Here is a 22,032-nt window from a genome sequence, read left to right as displayed (position 1 = left end):
GAAACTGTTCCATTTTAATACTCCTAGACCTTAGCTCGGCTTTCGACACCGTAGACCACACCATTTTAATCAATCACTTAGAAAAATGGGTTGGTATCAGGGGCACAGCCTTAACTTGGCTGCGCTCATACCTCACGGACAGGAGTTTCTCAGTGGTAATTGGAGAGGCGTCTTCCTCCAAGGTCCCTCTGTCCTGCGGTGTCCCCCAGGGATCAATCCTGGCTCCACTCCTATTCTCAATATACATGCTCCCACTTGGTCAGATTATCCAAAACCACAACATCAACTTCCACTGTTACGAAGATGACTCCCAATTATACATTCCACTGAAACAAAATGACACAGAAAACATTCCCCGGATCCTCGCATGTCTCTCAGACATAAAATGCTGGATGTCCCAAAATGTCCTCCAACTGAACGAGTCAAAATCCGAGATCCTCCTATTTGGTCCCCCTAACGCCACCATCTCCATCCAGGCACAGCTAGGCAGCCTAGCAACAAATGTAAAGACCTCAGCCCGTAACCTGGGAGTATGGTTTGACTCTGACCTGTCCTTTGACGGGCAAATAACCAAAGTCATACAGTCCTGCTTTTTCCAATTGAGAAACATTCACAGAATCAAACCATTCCTCATCCGCACAGACCTCGAAAAAGTTATTCACACATTTATATCCTCACGCCTAGACTACTGCAATGCCATGTACTCTGGGCTCACCAAAAAAGCAATAGCTTGCCTACAAATGGTACAGAATTCTGCAGCGAGACTGCTAACAAACACGAAAAGGCATGAACACATCACCCCTGTACTGGCCTCCCTTCATTGGTTGCCAGTACATTTTAGAATTGATTTTAAATTTGTATTGACAACTTTTAAAGCTGTGCGAGGCCTGGCCCCTACCTACATCTCTGCCATGCTAAAGCCCTACAACCCCCCGCGTACCCTCAGATCGGTGGGTAGGGGTCTCCTGACTCCCATGAAAACCAAACTAGTCACCATGGGTGACCGGGTTGTTCGCAGCCAGGGCTCCATACTTGTGGAATGCCCTACCCCAGAACCTGAAGGACGCAACCCCAGTGGCTCTTTTTAAATCACTGTTAAAAACCCACCTATTCACACAGGCTTTCCCCTAGATTTATTGTATTGTCTTCATTATGTGGAATTGTTGTATTTGTATTGTTTATGTATTTCTTCTGTGTAATGCTGTAACGCTTTATTTCTATTGTTTTATTCCAGTAAGTGCCTCTTAACTGATGTATTGCCTTTTTATATGCCACTGGAAAGCACTTTGTAACTCTGTTTTGAAAAGCGCTTTATAAATAAAGTTTATTATTATTATTATTATATAGGAAGAAACATGAAATCCATCACTCTGATAATTGGAAGTTTCAACATATGTATAAGTATAGGAAATAAGCTTATTTTATGTAGGCCAGCAGGTTCGGTAGAGTTAACTAAAACTAACCTATAAATGAAATAAACTAGGACTAGGAGTTGAACTAAACTTTTAGAAAATAAATAAATGAATATACTTTTGGAAAAAGAAAAGAAAACACACTGTAATAGACAGTAGTTGTCTTTGTCAGTTTGGTCATATTTGTGGGGGGGGGGGGGGGGGGGGGGGGTTAGCACAGGTGCTCATTTTCAGCAACACCCTGCACATAGAAACACACAGACCGACACACATTAAAACCTGGGAGCTGACCAGTACAACCTCAGTCTTATACTGTTGGCCACTAAGCAGGTGGAGGTTCAGTGCTTTGCTCAAGGGCACTTCAGCGGTGTAGGGTGAGTGATGACCAATCACTTCCCGACACAGATTTCTTCCTGCCCGGTCCGGGGAATCAAACCGGCAACCTTTCGGCAACAAGGGCGCTCCAGTCTAACCCTTAGGCCACCGCTGGCCTGAAAATGTGTCAGCACAACATGCATGAGGAGGGATTTGTGGATATTGAGACTGAGATGACTTGTAGTCAATTGTCATTGCAAAGTCATGCATTTGCTACTTGGCTTTGCAATACCTATTCTGGACGTCATTATTCTGAAACTTAAATACTGAAACTAATTAACTAATTTTAAATTATGTAACTCAATCAAAAATGTCCACAGTTTTGTCTTGTTTGAAAACACAAATATGGGAGGAAAATTAAAATAAATATGTTTTGTGACAGCACTGCAGCAGGCTTATTATTTTAGTTTTTTGTGGGTACAGAAGATCATAAAGTGATAGCTTAGCCAATGTCCAATGTTAGATTGACTGACAGTGTGCAGATCACACAAAACCTATACTGAAGGATTTGAAGCCTATGCATAGAGTATGCATAGGCTTTGTGTTTAGGACAGAATGTCTTCACAGAAAACTGAGAAAGGGGTCACTCCGACTCCAAACCACAAAATCACTTATCCTTCGGGTAATGGGTCACATATTTAATGATTGTACTGGTCCATTTAAAAACGGTACAATGATTGCAGTACAGCATGTCAATGAATGTAGGGCTACCTATCGGTTAAATGCGTATTGGAGTGCAATCGCGTATTTCACATACACCCATTCACACACAGACAGCAAGGCACATCAACCTGCTCATTCACACACAGACAGCAAGGCACATCAACCTGCTCATTCACACACAGACAGCAAGGCACATCAACCTGCTCATTGGGAGCTGTTAGTCTTCCTCAAGGCCAATTTGACACGCAAGGCCTAGCTGTCACAATTATTACATAATCGCCTAATCACAAATATTTGAGATAATCACAATTATTTTTGTATAATTGTCGATCGTTTCCATTTGAAAATTTCCATTTTCAAACATTTTTCAAAAATAGCAGAAATAGTTGATCTACAAGCTCACTTTGTGATGTGTTGTAAGTTTGTAGATCAACTATTTCCGTTATTTTGTAATTTATTTGTTTTTTGGAAAGAAAAATGTGTTAAATGTGTCTGATTTATTTGTATAAGTTATTTGTCCTATCTTCCCTGTGCAATTTGTGATTACGAAGCCTTAAAAGGCAAATATCCGAATACAAATTGTACTGTTTCAATGTAATGTTTCAAGCATTATGTTATACTTTAGCTATTGAGAAATAGCAGATCTACAAGCTCATAGTGCGGCACCGAGTGCCGCGCTACGAGCTTTTAGGTCTGCTATTTTTGAAAAATCGTGAAAATGTGGCGCAAATCTTTGAATTTATATTCTTTCAGAGCGTTTTTAACTCAAATCTTTGCTTCTGGGAGGTCCCTGGAACAACATTATTTTCAGATGGGGGTCGGCGGCCAAATACAGATAATTCTGGGGGTCCTTGACATGAAAAAGGTTGAGTACCACTGACATAGAAACATAGGTTTTTCAGAAAACTGTTAATTAATCGTCAACTTAAATTTGTAACCGTGACAGCCCTACACGCAGCCAGGAGGAGCAGGGGATTGAACTGGGAACCTTCTGATTCCAAGGCCGCTCTACCTCCTGAAACCTGCTTGCTGTCTTCATCTTACTATTTGATTGAAGTGCTTTCCATGTTGAAAAGTAAGTATTCTTAGAATTCTTACTGCATGATGTGACGTCTTTGAGGTTTGAATGAATTATTATGAGCATGTAGTTGATTCCATCACAGACAAATGAGACAATGGTCTTCAAGCCTTTAACGCAGAGTTCATATACAGTACATCTCCTGACCACCCCTCACACTGTCTGTTGAGCTGCATTGAACCATATGAAATGAAATGATTACTATATTTACCCAGGGTATCTGGGCTAAGCTCAATAACTTGTTTCCAGCCAGGCCCTGCTCATAGAACATTTCATCGTAGTGGTTCAATGCCTTGTTCAAGGGTGGTGGTAATTTTAACATGTCGGACCACTGATTCGAACTGGCGACCTTCCGGTATCAAGACCGCTCCGCTATCCGTTCGGCCACCGCTGCCACTATGATTGGCCAATGGATACATTATCTTTCTTGGCTATTACTGTTCACAATTGCATCTAAAATTGTCATTGTTATAGGAGAGGAATGGGGTTCAAGTCAAATCAAAAACATTGCGGGCACACACACACACACACACACACACACACACACACATACACACACACACACAAAGCTACTTTCATGTTTCATGTGGCAGCGGTGGCCGAACGGATAGCGGCGCGGTCTAGATACTGGAAAGTTCCCAGTTCGAATCAGCCGTCCGACACGTTAAAATTATCACCGCTGAAATGCCCTTGAACAAGGCATCAACCACTACGATGAAATGTGTTCTATGAGCAGGGCCTGGCTGGAAACAAGTTCTTGAGCTTAGCCCAGATACCCTGGGTAAATATAGATTTCATTTCATTTCATTACACGTGTGCGCACACACACACACACACACACACACACACATGCACCCAACAAAGTGAGTCTTTCAATGAACTGTGACAAGGTGTTGTTCTTTTCCTCCTCCCCCTTTTTCTCTTTTTCTCCTTCCGGGAACTCTAATGGGCTCCATGCAGAGTAATGTGACCACTCCAATCATCCTTGGCCCAGAGCTGTGAGCAGCAGATGGGAGTAGCGAGGCAGAGCACACTCTCACAGTCCTGGCTCCCTCAGCGAATAGAGCTCCTGGGGTGACACTTTCTCCAACTCGTTCTTCTCCAGGAGTCCTCTAGGGATTTACCCCCCCATCCTATCGTCGCTTAAGGAATTGTGGTGGCAGTTCTCCACCGCCCCTGGTCCCCTGCCCCCTTTGCCCGCCCGTGGACCAACCATCAGGGTGAAAAGGTCAACCAACGGAGAGGGCATTCTTCGCCCAGCCACTGTGGGTGAGTACTAACGATTGGCAAGGGCAGATGCATGGGCAAAGCTTGAGGGAAATGTATGCATGTGTAGGACAAGAACAACATATGGCATCAATGGAGGGCTTTGCTTTTACTGTGATAGGAATATAGGGCCCTCAGTCATAAGAGTTGTTTCCAGCAGAATCTACAGTGTCAGAGATCTGATTCAGGGCCGTATATCTTAACCCACAGTACAGAAATGGGTGAATAACAGTACTTATAGATTTTGTAAACTCCATAAATGGCTATAAAAGCAAACGTTTGTTGAACGTAGAAGGTGACAAAGTCACAAACATACATACCAGGTGCCATTGAAATTAAAGGACGTCTAAAGAAAGAAATCCATGCCAGAGAAAATGATTAGATTAGATTAGTAATAGTATTAGATTGCTTTTTGTCATACGGCTTTATTTTCTCCCCTCTTTCTGTGTAAAACTGGAGGTTTTACGGTTAAAGGAAGGACATTGCAACAACAGAAAAGGTTGCATGTTGCATAAGTGCTCGGACGTGCACGTCCATGATCCTCCTTGTGATCAAAAGAATATATAATCAATAACTTGTTAACATGTTAGGAAATGTACTGGCAGGATAGTAGTGGAAAATAGTTAACTAGTCATCACTGTGTCCCAATGATCAACACAAGACAAGTCAAAATGTTACCCAAAGATCTCTCACACGCATGCACGTGCACACACACACACACACACACACACACACACACACACACACACACACACACACACACGCACTATGTTTGAATTGATTGTTGAACTGCTTGCCCATTATCTATCTGATAATGTCTGTGGTAGATTTACAGCTAAGAACGATGTAATCAACCCCCAGCTCAGCACATGACCCTCATGAGACCACCTTATACTGATCACCACCAACCTATAATGACTCAGACTGGTGGGATCTCCCAGCTCAAAGACAAAGACCCTTCTTTGTGGGCTAACTTTGGTAGACCGCATGTCTGCAGTATTTCTTACCTCCAGCAATACTCAGGGAGCGGGATCTGGGTAGTTGACACTTCAATTTTACACAGCCCATTTTGTCTGATCTTGTCTACTACTTAGTAGTAGCCCATTAAGTTATTTGTGTTTAACGACTCACGGCATCAATGGACAAAAGGACCAAACCAAACCCATAGTTTCACCACAGCGTTTGGAGACGACTGTCTTCTTGCGATTGGCCATGCCGTTATGAGGCCTCTGGGACAAGAAACCATCAGATGCACAATATGATATTACTCCTGCTTCACAATGTATTGGTTTTTTTAAAGCTATTACAATTTAAATTATCTTTGGACAACGGTAACAAATAGACAAAGACAAAACAAAGCTAATAGAAACATCTTATTAGCTGCGTAGTGTATAGTCTCATCTGCTCTGAGACGGTGTTATACCCATCCCCTCATACACCATTTTGCACTCTTATGTAAATCTGCAAAACGTTGAAGATATTACTTTGTCTATTTTACTTGTATTTAAGTTGCATTATATACTGTTCATAAAAAATATGTTTAAATGTATACTGTTACTAGCAAACAGGACAAAGTATAAGACATACAGCATAGTGCAGCAAATCTGCAACTCCCCACTGGTGAAAGACACATTCCTACTCTGCATGTCGCTGTGTTACACAGACAGATTCCCCACTGCGCCCGCCTCTAATCTCCTGGCAACAATATTGACTTAGAACTGGAAACTGTGGAGGGGACAAGACTCTAGCTGTCTGCCTGTTGAAGGCTGTCAGGAGGACTTTCCACATACATCTGGCAGTCAGAATGACTGTTGACCTATGAGCATGAAACTCGCTCTGATATATGGAGCTCAAACTTGGAATCCAAATTTGATTTGCTCGTGCCTCAATCAAACAAGCCGTGAAGTCTCGTATAATAACATATGGTGTCTTTATTTTTTTTTTCCTAGACCGCTGTCACCTTTATCTGCTCCCGCGGAGATCTGTGTGTCACCATGTCGACCAAATCCAACAACCATAATCTGGGAGGCAAAGCATGCAAGTCGCCTCTCCTGTCCTTGCCAACGCGCCAGCGCCTGGTAACCAAGGATGGCCACTGTACCCTGCGCGCGCCACTTCAAGCCGCAGGACAGTGGCCCTGGTCCTCGGCCAGAGCGTGGCTGCTGGCGTTGCATGACCTCTGGGGTGCGGTGGTGGGTCTGCGCTGGCGGTGGGTTCTGCTGGCCTTCTGCGCCTCCTTCCTGGCCCACTGGCTTCTCTTTGCCTGCCTGTGGTACTTGCTCGCGCACCTCAACGGGGACCTGGCTGTGGATCATGACGCTCCGCCCGAGGGACACGTGTTGTGTGTCAAACACATCACCAGCTTCACGGCCGCCTTCTCCTTCTCCCTGGAGACTCAGCTGACCATTGGCTATGGCACCATGTTTCCCAGCGGGGACTGCCCAAGCGCCATAGCTCTGCTGGCTGTACAGATGCTGCTGGGTCTCATGCTGGAAGCTTTCATTACAGGTACAACACGCATTAACACTCCACCGTGTTGTTAAGCTTTCCTTTTAATGTTATCCTCTCCATTGACACCCGATTTATAATAACAGTACTGTTCTCCAAGTGACCTTGAGGGGGCTCCAAATGGACCGTTACAGGTCTGTAACTCTTGAGTGTGTACAAATGGACCCTTACAGGTCTGTAACTCTTGTGTGTACAAATGGACCCTTACAGGTCTGTAACTCTTGAGTGTGTACAAATGGACCCTTACAGGTCTGTAACTCTTGAGTGTGTACAAATGGACCCTTACAGGTCTGTAACTCTTGAGTGTGTACAAATGGACCCTTACAGGTCTGTAACTCTTGAGTGTGTACAAATGGACCCTTACAGGTCTGTAACTCTTGAGTGTGTACAAATGGACCCTTACAGGTCTGTAACTCTTGAGTGTGTACAAATGGAGTCCATTTGGTTCCATTTGCATGCTCTCAGGGCTATTGGAGGTCTTTGACATTAAAAGGTTTGAGAACCACCGATCTAAAGTGAAACGTCTTTTCACAGAAACTGAAATTATGTTTTGTATCTTCAAATGATGAAGAATTCAAATTAATTCCACTTATCTTTCCAAATAATTTCTGAAACTTCATGCAATCTGCTTAAACTTTCATACATTTTTGTCATACATTTTTGAGGGGCACTATAGCCCCTTCTATAAACAGCTATAGTGTGGATATTGTCTGAAGTTCTGAACACAAACATTAAATGCCATTAACAATGGACTATATAAGACCTTGCACCACTCAGTTCACACGGGTGTGATTTTTTTCCAATGATTGCTAAGTCGGCTACTGTATAGCTAGTTATACATATTAGTTCTCAGCAACTGAACCAAGTCTGTTGATACTGAGATAAAAAGTAAGCATAGATTCATATTATTCGATTGTGGACTTTCCCTATTTTCTTCACTATCTTCACTATCTATTCGATTTATGAGTTTATAAGTCTGCCCAACTGATAAATGAAAACCAAAAAATACAAAGATTTTGGCATGAAACATGTTTCCTCACAAATGAGCCTCTGAAAACTGAAACAGGTCATCATATTCCACAAAGATTCCATCAGCTTAATTTAAGTTTTGATTGATTGAAGTATTTATTAACAGTTACAGTACATTTCAAGTACAACTCAATACAAAAACTGTCAACTGTGAGTGGACAACACCATAAAGTCATCATAAATTGAAACATAGTTAATGTTCGTACATCTTCCATTCATTCCCAGGTGCATTCGTGGCCAAGATCGCCCGTCCTCAGAAACGTGCGGGAGCCATCCAGTTCAGCCCCCAGGCAGTCGTTGGCCAGCAACAGGGAATGCCCTGCCTGATGTTCCGTGCCACCAACGTGCTCCACCGCCCCCTGGTGGACGTGAAAGTGAGCGGCGTGCTGTACGAGGAGTGTGACGGCCAGGTCCTGTATCAGACCTCCCTGGACTTTCACCTGGACCACCTGGGGCCCCGGCCCTGCCCCTTTTTCATCTTCCCGCTCACCTTCTACCACGCGCTGGACCGATGCAGCCCCCTCTACCCTGCGCTGTGTGAGGGCAGCGCCAACCACTTTGAGCTGGTCGTGTTCCTGTCCGCCTCGCAGGAAGGCACGGGCGACTCCTGCCAGAAGAGGACCTCCTACCTCCGCCAAGAGATCCAGTTCGACCGACTCTTTGTCCCCGCCATGGGGCTGGACGTCCGTGGACGGTACACGGTGAACTGCCATCAGTTTGACACCATGCAGTCGAAGGAACCCCTGGACAAGGACTGCGTGGTGCAAATCAATGGCGACGGAAGCGACAGGATGGAGTAATGTGGAAGGCAGAAAAGGGGAGGGGGTGGGGTGGGGTGCGTGGCCCAATGACCATATAGAAAAACTGTCAAGCAATGAAGGACCAGGATCCATAACCTGGGAAGATGAAGATTTGAAATGATATTATGGAAGTATGTCAATAATCGGCAATGTATGCAAAGGGCAACCATCAAGGGAAGGGACAGAATGCAGACTCTACATCTACAACCAACCATCCATCATTTATGTTGCGGATCAAAGATTTCTTCCAATACATGTATGGAACTAGATCAGTGTTTCTCAACCTTTTTTGGGCCAGTGTCCCTTATCCAATATCCAGGTCCCTTAGCCTCCCCTCAACACACACACACACACACACACACACACGCACGCACGCACACACACACGCACGCACAATTCAAATGTAAGCTTTATTTTTATTGTGTATTCTGTTGCTTATAATATAGGAAACATACATCAAATTGAGTATCAGATTTGACATTAAATTGTACTGTTAGTATGTGATTAGTATGTAATTAATTAGCCTTGTACTTCCCAGGGAGAGTCCTGTTACGATTATAAGTAGAATTGTATATGGATGTCCGGCCCTGTCACACATCAGGCCCCTCTCATGACTGAATGAAAAGGCTGTAATGGCCCTGTCACACATCAGGCCCCTCTCATCACTGAATGAAAAAGCTGTAATGGCCCTGTCACAGGCCCTGTCATGTTACAAATGTTAACAGGGCTGTGACATGATACTGGCCATGATACTACCATGACACTGGCTATTAAACTGACAATGATAACTGGACCGTGATACTGATTTATAATTAATTTACATTAGACATTTAGCAGACACTCTTAATCCAGAGTGATTTACGGTAAGTGACACTGTTACTGACAATGATAACTGGACCATGATACTGACGTCATGATGCCAACATGATACTGACCATGATGCCAACATGATGATACTGACCATGATACTGACATGATGCTGACCATAATACTGACCATGATGCAGAGATTGCAGACATGAATCCTGACATCAATCGGAAACCACACCTCATTTGAAAAAGTCTAGGGTGAAATGAAGAACATGCGCACTTGAACTCATTAATGAAATGAAGAATATGTGCACTTGAATTCATTAACCCCCACCCCCCAGGTCACCTCAGCACCTTAAAAAAATTGCTTCCTTCCAGTGCCCCCCCAAACGTCTCTGTATGCCCCCTGGGAGGCTGTACTGCCATCGTTGAGAAATACTAGATTAGATACTACTAGTTTAACTACTAGTTTAGACTATGGAATGTGAATCTGAGACTTCAGTTACAAAAGGATCATGTGGGCAGACATTTCACTGTTAATATTAAGCTGCTATGGATGTTCAGTAATTCAGTTGTTGCCTTTTGGACACTGACATCCATGTCTTAAAGATGGAGTGGAGTTTTGTACTTTTTCTGTTTTGTATGTGTTTATGGAGTTAACATTACTCTAATAGACCCCCAGGTGTGGTTAGAATACTGAAACATGTCTTCCCTGTGTATTATTGGTTTCTCAAAAGGCCCAATCAAAATGACAGTGATATAGTGACATCACAATATCATCCCCTCCCCTAACCCCTCCCCCTTTATCATAGCTGTGGGTGTGGTTTCAGTTCAGGTGGATTACCACCCATGACCACCCACCAGGCAAACCAGGCATACTTAATGAACTGGTGGGTGTGGCCACATAAAAACATAATTTTAACACATTCTGTACACTTAAAAAAAATCTTTCTTCTAGTAGTAGTAGTATCTTACTTAGTATAGTAATAGTATCTGATGATCATGTTTTTTGGGGGGGGGAATCACGCCACTCCATCTTTAAAGGAACATTCACCTTTTTTCAACACCATCTCCAAATTCTCCATATATATATATATAGGTTGATTCCTCACTAATTCTTAGTCTACAGTACTCTCTGTCTCAAGGCGGACTGTGGATGGTTAAAAAACCTGGCTTCAAACATTTAAAACAATTTTTGTTTGTTTGTTTTTGAAGAATAATGGCTTCTATTTGTGCTAACTTTCCAGGAAGAGAAAGGCTGTGCCTTTAGCTTGGAATCCCAACTGTTGATGTCATTTGGTAGGCAGGTCTCTAAACTGTCCACAGTCCACCTAAGAGAACAGTAGACGTGTATAATGACCATTAGTTAAGGGCGAGGGTCAGTGTTAAGGCAAGGTTGAAAATGGGTGATTTGTTAGAGCACAGGAGGAATAAAAATGTGCCTGAAATGGTGATCAATAGTTTATTGATGTTGATTGTTTGATTTGCTGATTTATTGCATTAATTTAGAAAAATCACCTCTAAAATCTGTAAACCCGAGATTAATTTTCTACAATATTTCTACACTTATAAATATATAGGATGAAAACCTTAACGTTGTAGTAACTGAGTATTTATATTATATTTTTTCTCTTTGATCTCCACAGAGAGAAATCACTGTTATATACACATCTCAAAAAGGAAAGTTAATGTTAAAGCAACGTAAGATTGCATTACAATTGTGGGATGAGACCTAACTGTATCATACATGCTTCAGTGCCTTGTACAGTGTACATTACATAAAATAAATATTTTCTAAACAAGCTGATCAATGAGAGTAACAGTTATTGTAATTGCATCATCCATTTAAGTCTCACTCCATAATGTCTTGTTGTTAGGGTGACCAGATCCAAACCAAATCCATTTGAGGCACAGAAGTATTCATGTATCGCTTGTGTGGGACAAGTGGGATTGGGGGACGGGGGGACCTCGTCCCCCATCCCACACAATCGATACTGGAGTACCGGGTTAGCAATTTACTACTTGAGTTGCTATTAAATGCCTTGATGTCATATTCGACCATAGGCCTATTGGCTATCATTTATAAACTATTCTGGTGTCTCACATTTTGTTTTAAAATCATGCTTTATTTTTATGCTATTTTAACAGGCTTAAAAACACATCTTGCAGGAAGAGACAATGAGAGAGCTTTACAACAGAAGGCCAACTATTAGGGGACTATTAGGAACTATTTGGGCATTTGAACACTGATGCCAGTCACAATGTGGGACAGGGTCTCAATTTGTGGGACACCTGAAAAGTCTTGGAAATGAGGGACTGTCCCACTTGTTGTAGCTCTACTCTGGGATACAGGAGGAGCATTGTAAATATCTTGGATTTTACAATGCTGCCTCCATGTGTTCATGGGAGGAACTGTTTGGTGGACGCTGCAGCTCTGTGTTATTGCATATTTAGTTTTAAGTCTGATAAAATGAATATCAAGTGAAATATCTCTAACTTTACTTTACCGCTGACAATTTTCCAGTGTAGTTTTTATTTGTATTTCTTATGCATTGTTACTAAGAGAGCTTTGGACAATGAGACGAACATGTTTATAAGAAAAGGAAAGAAAAGTATCTACTTGTGTTGTTGTGGATGTGGATGATGTTGTGCATAGATTGTTTCATAATTTCAAATAATTTACTGTATGTAACATTGGATAGCATAGCATAGCATTTTCAGACCAAGGACGTGATTATGTGGTCAGCTCCCTGCCTCACTGAACCACTTGGACACCCTGTTGTATCATGAAAGATCAATGCTCCTGTTTTAGTTATGAGATATGATTTATGAATTCCATACTGTGGTCAGCCAGATACCCAGAGGCTGGTATTTCCAGCTGTCTGGGGAATGTTTTTAAACCTGGCCTGAGCCCCAGCCCCAATGCACATACCCTTAACTACCTGAATAAACTGAGCATAGGTTTGCTCTGTAGCCTTCTAGTAGTGTATCCACAGTTCAAACTAGAAATGCACTCTATTCTCCATATGCAGACCACGACCATCTTACCATATAGGTTAATGGCAAGGTGCTACCTATAGGTGCAACTTCCAATGGCAGCCCATTCGTCCAAACAGAAAAGTCCTATCTGATTGTATTAAACAACGTCAAACTCACCGACATTGCAGCTGTACGGAAAGCTTGAATTATTAGCTTTCTATCCTCAGAAGTGTTTGTTTCATAAAAAAATCCACATGTTATGAGCTACTTTGTGTCCTTGCAGGTGATTCTTTTTCTAAGTGCTGGAGTTTGGAAGTGCTCGTTAGATATCACTCAACTTCCCTGTGTATCACCCGTTTTGAATTAGCACAATGCAAGAGGCAGCAGGACATTGCTTTACTGAAAACGAGTGCTTCCAAACTCTGATGGAAACATGGCCGCGGTCTGCAAATGGTCAATCGAGGTGCCAACTTGCGCATGGCCTACTTGTGTGCAAGCAGAGCGCGCAAGTACTGCTACTAACTAATGTCTATTACAACTGCCGTTCTAAATCCTTATAGGAAACCTTGAAACGTACCTCATACCAACCTTGAAACGTACCTTAGTTACGTCACCATCAACAGCCAATAAGGGACCACCATTACCCCGACACACACACACACAGCCGATCACCAAACGTACCTTAGTTACGTCACCATCAACAGCCAATAAGGGACCACCATTACCGCGACACACACACAAAGCCTACACGGGTTGTACAGTCGACACGCTGTGATTGGTATGTAGTATGTAGCTCCTTAGTGTCATCAAGAATGGTGGTCCCTGATTGGCCGACGGACAACACCGACATACCCAGCCGATTACAGTACTTGCACACTCTGCTTGCCCAAGTAACTAGACCCTGATTAGTCTGCACTCTGCAGACAGACAGGTGAATGCATTTAACTACCAGGTAGGATATAGTGCTGCTTGTTGAACATATCAAGCGACAGATCGAGCGATAAGAGCTGGTTCTCTATCCGATAGGATAGAAGGATAGAGAACCAGCTTCTGTTCTTCTGAACAGCTTCTGTTGCATGTGTCACGCATAAGCAGCACAACAAGACACTAGAATGAAACATCACCCAAACGACTCGATGCAAATCAAAACAATCATTGCTACTACTAATACTGGCCAATTGTGCTGGATAGAGTCTGCTATAGAGTGACAAGACACACATTAAAATACATGTGATTACTATTTTTATTTATGGAAAAATACATGACATTAATTTCATTTAATTTTCACAACAGACATTTAAAAAAATAGGCTACATACAGCAGATTTGTTACAAGACAGCCAACTAAAACCTGGCTATTGCAGAGTGTATACATACAGAAGCCTTTTAGATTTAATTCAATGTTGACTTTAGATCTGTAAGTCAACTAAACATAAGTTAAAGGTATATTCAGTGATTTGACTTAATTCAAATATCACTTATTTTTTCTTTTTTTCTGGATAATCCTCCCTACTGTAGAGTGTGCTGACCATATAAGGAGTTCCTCCCTGTCCCCAGTGAGCCCCTGGGGTCAAAAAACCCTAGTTTCAGTTTTGGTGGCGTGGCAAAGCCTTCATCCAATCAGGATGAGAGGGGCCTTCCTCCAATCATGATCGAGTGGGGGCGGGCCTTGGTGCACATGCTGTTGGCCTGTTGCACTTCCCCCCCACTGTAGAGCGTGTGCATGTGCACATTTTGTTACCGGGGCGGACTGGGTGGTTTTCCAAATCACCCAAATCACTGAATGCTCCTTTAATCAATCTGAGTTATACCCAATTTATTCTTCATCGTATGACTGTCACGTGCCAAAAATAGATCTACACGCACACAAAGCGTTGCATACGCAGGGCATCGTCAGCTTGAGGATCATCTATTTTCGGCAGGTGACAGTCACACGATGAAGTATAAATCTTCCTTTTAAAAGTTTAATTTAAAAGGTTTTATTCCTCAACTAGACCACATGCATGATCTTAACTGGTTAAAAACATAAGGCTTAATTTGCACTGTATTTCTAAAGCATTGTAGGTGGCACGCACACGGTCATATTAATTTAGTGTAGTTACATAAGCAAACACCTTTTTAAAGGTATAAACAAAGAAATCATTGTCTTTTCATGGTCCTAACATTGTTCATGAACAGCTGAAAAGAAATTAAAGTTGCTCCACAAACCCATTTGTAAAATTGGCCATTCCAGTACAATCACTGAGATTGCGACTAGAAAATAAACATACGGTACATACCAGTGTTCTAAAGTCAAATTCCATTAAACTGATATTTCATGTGCTTATTGAGTTTGTTAGCAAGCATTTTGTGCTTCATTGGATAAAGTTTTCACCACCTTTCCTGTCACTATTGACACTGGACAATATTAGCCTGGCTAATAAGCCAGACTCAAATCACACTGTCGTGTGGTATTTGAGTCTGGAGATGCTGTGTATGGATCTTGTTTCCTGGGGGGCGGGTTCAAACATTTTCTCTTTGACGCAATTGGTCAGAGCTACTGTCAGTCAAAGGTCTCAAGCATTGAACGTCACTATACCAAAGCCCGCCCATATTGCATACCGTGTCCCGATTGGCCACACCAGTTCTCTGGTGTAGGAAATGGGCGTACAATTGAGCCTCTCCAGACCGTAATCCGCCGGCAGGCCATTTTCTTTTTGCCAACGGCTGATTCGGTCTGGCTTATTAGCCAGGCTAGGACAATATCACCTGAAGTGATCCCACCATAAAAGATAAAAGTAAAAACTTGTGATGCTAAAAGTGATGAGAATCTTGGGAATTAAAATATTCTTACACTGTAGATTTGCTAAAAGTAGGCAGCCACACTTTGTGGCGAGATGCTATGAGACAAATATTCATATATTATACTTCGGAAAACAAAAATTAGTGAATGAGAAGGTGAGGTAATTACGAGGATAGTGGATGTTGTTACAAAGAGGGTGCTAGTCTGCTCGGGTGCTTCTGGAAGGATAGGATTACACTGCATTGTTATCGTTTACTGTGCTGACCCAAAGCAGTAAACCCACTTATTGTTTCATTGATCACCCAATTATCTAAAAGATGTCAGGTATATTGCTACCACACCACTCGTCCCTACCCTTTTAACATCTTTTTTTTTTAAATCTTAAACCAGATTATTTTATGTAAAAATTAAAAATTAAATAATGGAATCAATATTCTGTATTGTCATTTAAGATGTTCTTTCTCCACTGATATCGAATGGGAAATAGATTTTGTGAACTCACATAAGGATTACTCAACACATGGTCCCATGTCTGTGCAATGTCACGATACGATTCACGTGTTCACAACGTTCAAGACCAACAAGGAAACTCAACAAGTGTACAAGTGTTGACATGACGACACACACACTACTGTGGTGGGCGGTCAAAAACCAGACCTTTCAAAGACCAAACAATAAATCAGAAAAAAAGTTGTCATGAAATGGGAAAAAATAAATAAGCTATGAAATTGGTTGGTTGCACCGGAGGCAAACGATGAGCCTCGCTCTAAAGTCTCCTTCCAGGTGAAATGTGCATGGTCAGAATGGTTCACGTACAGTATGCGCACGCTGATGTCGACATGTAACTGAAAGACACCTCATGAACAGAACGTGGACTGCAGCTCTTTGAAGGCAGCGCGTCTTTGCTTCCTGTCCTCCTCCTGGCGCTGGCGCTCCTCTTTCTCCTCACGGATTTCAGCCTCAAACTTACTGCCCAGAGAGAGAGCTTGCACCTGGAAAACACACAGAGGGATTGACAATCAAATTGAAACGTGTCGTGCGATTTAATGACAATAAAAATGTTCACTTTGGTCTTCTCGGGCAAACCGAAATCTAGGATGGTTAACTAGTCCCCTAAATGCTGTCGCCGAGACTAACCAACTGTCTTCCCTGTTTGGTTTGGGGCAATAAAGCTGGTTCCCTGGAAGGTTGCTTTTAGGTTGTCAAAAATTATATTTAATACACACAAAATCATATTGCAAAAATGTAATTTATTTAAATCTACTTTTATCCAATCGTCTCATCTTGGTTTCGCTGAAACATTGCAGCTTGTGGCTTGTTGCAAAGGGGGGTCCAAGGCAAAAAGGTTGGGATGCACTGCACTAAAGGTCCTTCGTCGTGGCTCAACCACTAACTACATAATTGTGACGTTTGTGTGCTTGAGTCAGTCTGTGTCACATAATCGCCTCACTCCTTACTCCTTTCCTGTCTCCATCCACTGTCTAACAACAAAACAGAAATGCCTCAACAAAAACACTGAGCACATCTGTGACAGAATTCCCAGTGTGGGCCTCGTCCAACGCCTCAATCGATGTCCTGTGACGTCCCCGATAATTCTGTTCTCCTCCTCGCAGGCAAGAGAGAAATAAGGGAACGAGGCCACAGATATGCAGGTCAGATCTAAAACAGGATGAATTATACAGTGATGAGGCGCAACTCGATCTGGGACACTAGTACCAATTCAAACTGGCTGTATGTATGTACGTACGTACTGTATGTACGTATGTATGCATGTCTAGAGTACCAACGGGTGACAAAGTGGCACATGATGGGAAGCTGAGGTTTTAGCAGCCATTACATGATTTCGGGTGTGACAGTACAGTACAGTGCAGTAGAGGGACCCCCTGGGGACCCCCACACGGTAACTCTGTCATTTCTCAACTGTTTCGGATGCGGGGCGGCTCGCCGGAACCGGGCAGGCACACTGGGCACGTTCCTGTGGGTCTGGAAGTTCCGGTGACCCCCCCTCCCAGGGACCCCCACACGGAGTTGCACAACTCAGTTCACACAGGTGTGATTTTTTTTTTACATTTTAAACGTGAAAGTGGTTATGGCTGTGTGGGTTTTATAAATATTTAACCAATGAAAATCATCAACATAAGCTTTTGTAAGTAAATAATGACATTGAGAACACAGGTTCTTCTTTTCCATTTTCTGAAATGTACGTTTTTTTTCTGACACATTATATATATATATATATACGCCTTAGAAAGCGACCGCTAGGGCTGAGACAATCTACCGGAATAATGTCAAGAATGGGTAATAACATTCATCATCATCACACGTCCATCCCCTCCGTTGACTGCACCTTGGCTTCAAAGAAGTCTTTGGCCCCCATCACTCCCTCCGTAGAGACATCTATCTCTGACAGTCTGGCCAGGGCCATGAGACCACTCTCCTCCTGTAACTCTCCAGCAGCAGCCTTTCGGAAAATGAGCAGGAACTACAGGGGGATGATGAGTAGAGGGAGTGAGATAACAATGATAAAATCCATAGAATACATTTGTATCACTTCAACATTATGGCAAGAATGTTGGATGCTGCAGAGAAGTAAAAACAATCAGTGATTCACTGATTGTTGCCACTCACGCACGGCACAAAAGCCCAGAGGACATGAATCATAAATTGTGTGTGTGTGTGTGTGTGTGTGTGTGTGTGTGTGTGTGTGTGTGTGTGTGTGTGTGTGTGTTCCAAAGACTCTCACAAGTTAAATGAGAAAGACATTCTTCATATTGCATCTGTAAAACCACCATAGCGAAATGCTTTAAATGTACTTCAGTTAAGACCACACATGAGATTATAACGGTTGTTTGCAAGTTGTTGTTGTAGCAATTTTGTAGCTCTGTCCTCTCTAAAGAATGGCTTTCTTTGTGACCTTGCTGGTTTTGTGTGAACTGATAGGGTTTCTCATTTAGCCCAGAGGGACAGGTAATGGGATATTCCCTCTGCCAAAACAGTCAAATGAGAGAGAGGAGAGAGAGAGAGAGAGAGAGGAGAGAGAGAGATACACTATACATTTAAATTTTAGTAGCATTAAGCTGATGCTCTGATACAGTACAATGTCATGTTCAACTTTGCTATTCACATAATAGTGCTTTGCCAGGTGTTTCAATAAACATGTTCAAGGGTGGGAAGCCAGTTGTACTACTACAGGTTGTAGTAGGGACTATACAGTACATGTATGGAATTGACAACGATTAAATTGGGATATAAGTTAAAAATACATATATTTAAAAGAGTTTATAATAGATAAATAAGTTAAGTTGAAGTGGATTTCCACTCAAGAGAGAAAGGTCTCTGTGTGAGAAGTGTAGTGTGAGTAGGGGACTGGGGACGACTGGACAGACAGACAGACAGACAGATGGGCTCCAACAGTTGCCAGGGCCACCTGTTAATATCAGCTGCTTCCTGCCTAATATTTTCCTAACATTCGCATTCCCTCGGGCAAACACATACTGCATACACAGTCTAAAGTACGCAGGCGCACACACACACACACACACACACACACACACACACACACACACACACACACACACACACACACACACACACACACACACACACACACACACACACACACACACACACACACACACACACACACACACACACACACACACACACACACACACACCTCTCTGTAGCTGAGCTTGCCATCAAAGTCCTCGTCCACCTCTTTGATCATGATCTTCAGGCCCAGGTGGGTCTGTGGTGCTCCAAGCTTCTCCATCATCAGCTTCAGTTCCATCAGGTCAATGAAGCCGTCTTTACCAGAGTCAAATCTGCCACAGCAAAACAGGAACTGCGTATTACATCAAAAACTCAGTGTACAGTACAAACCAGTACAATGGGAGACCTGAATTCTTAATTAACTCAGCAGCCATTGTTAGCGCCCACAATTAACATAATATTCCTCCGATGCTGGTCATTGTCTGCAACTCAGACCATTGGTTGAAGAATATTGGACTGATGAAAAACCATTGGCCTGGTAGATCCCATTACTTGAAGAAAGTTCTCTGATATAACCTATAGACCCAAGCTATTTTTATGTATGTCTAATTGATCAAAAGGTAACAACAGTGCATGGTTACGGTTTATGATGCTTGCCTTGTACATAGCATATTTTATCTAAGTACATTTCTTTGACAACAGATGTCAAACTGATAGACAGAAAGGAACAACACTTCCAGGACGGTTCGAGTGGCAACGTCAAATCACATTTTCTCTCATAAATGTCAAACACAGCCATGCCTAGGATGAAAACCTATGATCTCATTGTGTTTGCATGCGTAACCATGACGGATGGTGGGACCTGTCCATCTGCTGTCACTTGTGAGGCAAATGCTCAGTGAAGCCCCCTCTGATAGAGTCAGTATTTATAGACGTGTTCACACAGCTGTTGAAGTGGAAAGCCAATCTAGGTTTGACTGACAAAGTACATGCACATATATGTGAACTCGCACGCATGCACGCGCCCACACACACACGCGCATGCATGCGTCCACACACGTGCGCGCGCGCCCGTGTATATAAGGTTATCAGACATGCCATGCCTTAATGGTCCAGACTCCAGGCAGTAAATCTGGTCAGAACAGGAACTAGGCTATTGTTTCATTCCTCTTCCAAAAGGCCACGTTTGGAGGCCTTTTGGCCTTAAAAAAATAAAATAAAACCCTAATGAATAAGAACTATAAACTATGAAACAATCAGGCTACATGATAGCATCACATTGCCAACAAACAAACGGAACACAAATATCTACCAGGCATCAAAACTCCCAAAGGACACTGGGAGGAATGTTGTCAACATTAATAGCAGTGAAAGTCTTTCTTGTATTGGACAACTGCTGTTTGAACACACAGTGAGACAACTGCTGCTATACGCAACAACTGACATGGGTTGTGACCATAGATGTAGACAAAGCCTTTGGATGTTTCCCAAGCTCATTAAAAGCAAATCAACCAAGATCCGTTTAAAAAAATAAAATATAAAAAAGTTCTAAAATAAACTAAATAATAATAAAATCGTAGATGGTATTAAAATCAAATAAATGAAATGTTTTCAGAAACTAAGAATATCCTTGTCTTATCCGAGTCCATCGTTGAAAACCATGCACGTAAGCCTTTAATATCGAGGCTGACAATCGTCTAGTAAACAGGAACATTTTGGCATTGATGTTCCCTTCTTGATAAACAACAAATGCTTTATTGCTTTTATACCAAACCACCCTTTTCTTTGGGAGGGAGTGGTGCCACTTTCATTGCAACCGTCCAGGCTGAAGCTCATTGTCTCGGCAGCTTCCTCCAGTGTTAATTATAGATGCTGGAGCTCTTTGGCATGATAGGATATATTTTTGGGACTCACTTTCTCTACTGCCTTTTCTCCCCATTACCCTCACTCTACTCCTGGTTGCCTGTCACTCCCAATGTCATGCATGCTTTTACTGTAAATAATTTCTGCAAAGAACATCTCAGTGTCAGAGGACAGAGCCAGTGAGTGCAGCTGGTTTTATTCTTTCTGAGTCTTAACATTGTGGTGGATGTTTTTCACCCAAGATAGAGGGACAAATCAAGGCAACGCCAAGAAAAACGCCTTAAGAAAAACGCCTTTAAAAGAAAAGCCCAGTGAGTTGAGCAGAGTCCAGGCTTGTTTTGACTGCCCGCTTGAGTATATACACACACTCAAACCACATCTATATTTAAGGCAATATTTGACTTTGGTTCATTGTTTGTAGTTGTTGGTATGCATGTTAGCCTGAAATCTAAAGTAATGCAAGCAGAGGGAGTGAGACATCCGTTTGTCAAAGTCTGGGGTTTCTTCTTTCAAGTGGTAATTCTGACCGACATTTTTAGTGAGTCTTATTGAACAAACACCTGTAGGTGGTGACGGTTGCATAGGAGAGGACAAGGCATTAAACTCCCACACACATTCCAGTTCGCATGAATCACAACACATCAACATGGCCATACAGAAAAAATATTTTATTTAAATGTGAAATATGCCTTCAAGTTTAGACCAAGCATTTTCTAGATGCTGCACCAGAACTTGCATGGGGATGAAGGAAGTGGGTGAGTGGGACAGTCACGGGATTAAGCAAAGAGATGAGATGGTGAGATTTGAGGTGAAGGTAACAAATCCATTAAAATAGATGTTTTCATAATCACTTTGTCTAAGACTTCAAACTGAAAGCATACATTACAGTATATCATGTGCTTTCAGGCCTATACTCACAATTGTAATTAATTATACAGTACAATTGTAACTATAACTTCAGCTCTCGTCATCCGATG

The 22,032-nt window shown here is 42.3% G+C and overlaps 2 protein-coding genes across 3 annotated transcripts in view; one reads left to right on the top strand and one right to left on the bottom strand.

Moving 5' to 3' along the window:
• Positions 1-22,032, bottom strand: part of efhd1 (EF-hand domain family, member D1) — a 129,073-nt gene that overhangs the window by 104,113 nt on the left and 2,928 nt on the right. The window contains exons 2-4 of one of the 2 annotated variants that reach the window (XR_013791138.1): positions 19,377-19,524; positions 18,048-18,182; positions 14,781-16,692 (exon numbers count right to left, since the gene is read on the bottom strand). Coding sequence is in view for 1 of the 2 variants with exons in the window: in XM_079514562.1 (XP_079370688.1) it covers positions 16,558-16,692; positions 18,048-18,182; positions 19,377-19,524 (418 nt within the window). In the remaining variant the exon portion in view is untranslated. Of the gene's footprint in view, positions 1-14,144; positions 16,693-18,047; positions 18,183-19,376; positions 19,525-22,032 lie in introns of those variants that run through there. The other variant, XM_079514562.1, reaches the window with a different exon arrangement.
• Positions 4,667-9,131, top strand: kcnj13 (potassium inwardly rectifying channel subfamily J member 13; the record flags this gene model as incomplete). The annotated part of the gene is made up of 3 exons (XM_079514465.1): positions 4,667-4,797; positions 6,744-7,302; positions 8,557-9,131. Exons 2-3 carry the CDS (start codon positions 6,789-6,791, stop codon positions 9,129-9,131), a joined length of 1,089 nt encoding a protein of 362 aa, XP_079370591.1. The 5' UTR covers positions 4,667-4,797; positions 6,744-6,788.

The sequence above is a fragment of the Electrona antarctica genome (genome assembly GCF_951216825.1).
Source record: "Electrona antarctica genome assembly, chromosome: 11".
In the NCBI taxonomy this organism is placed as follows: domain Eukaryota; kingdom Metazoa; phylum Chordata; class Actinopteri; order Myctophiformes; family Myctophidae; genus Electrona; species Electrona antarctica.
This window is presented reverse-complemented; position numbering and strand designations above follow the sequence as displayed.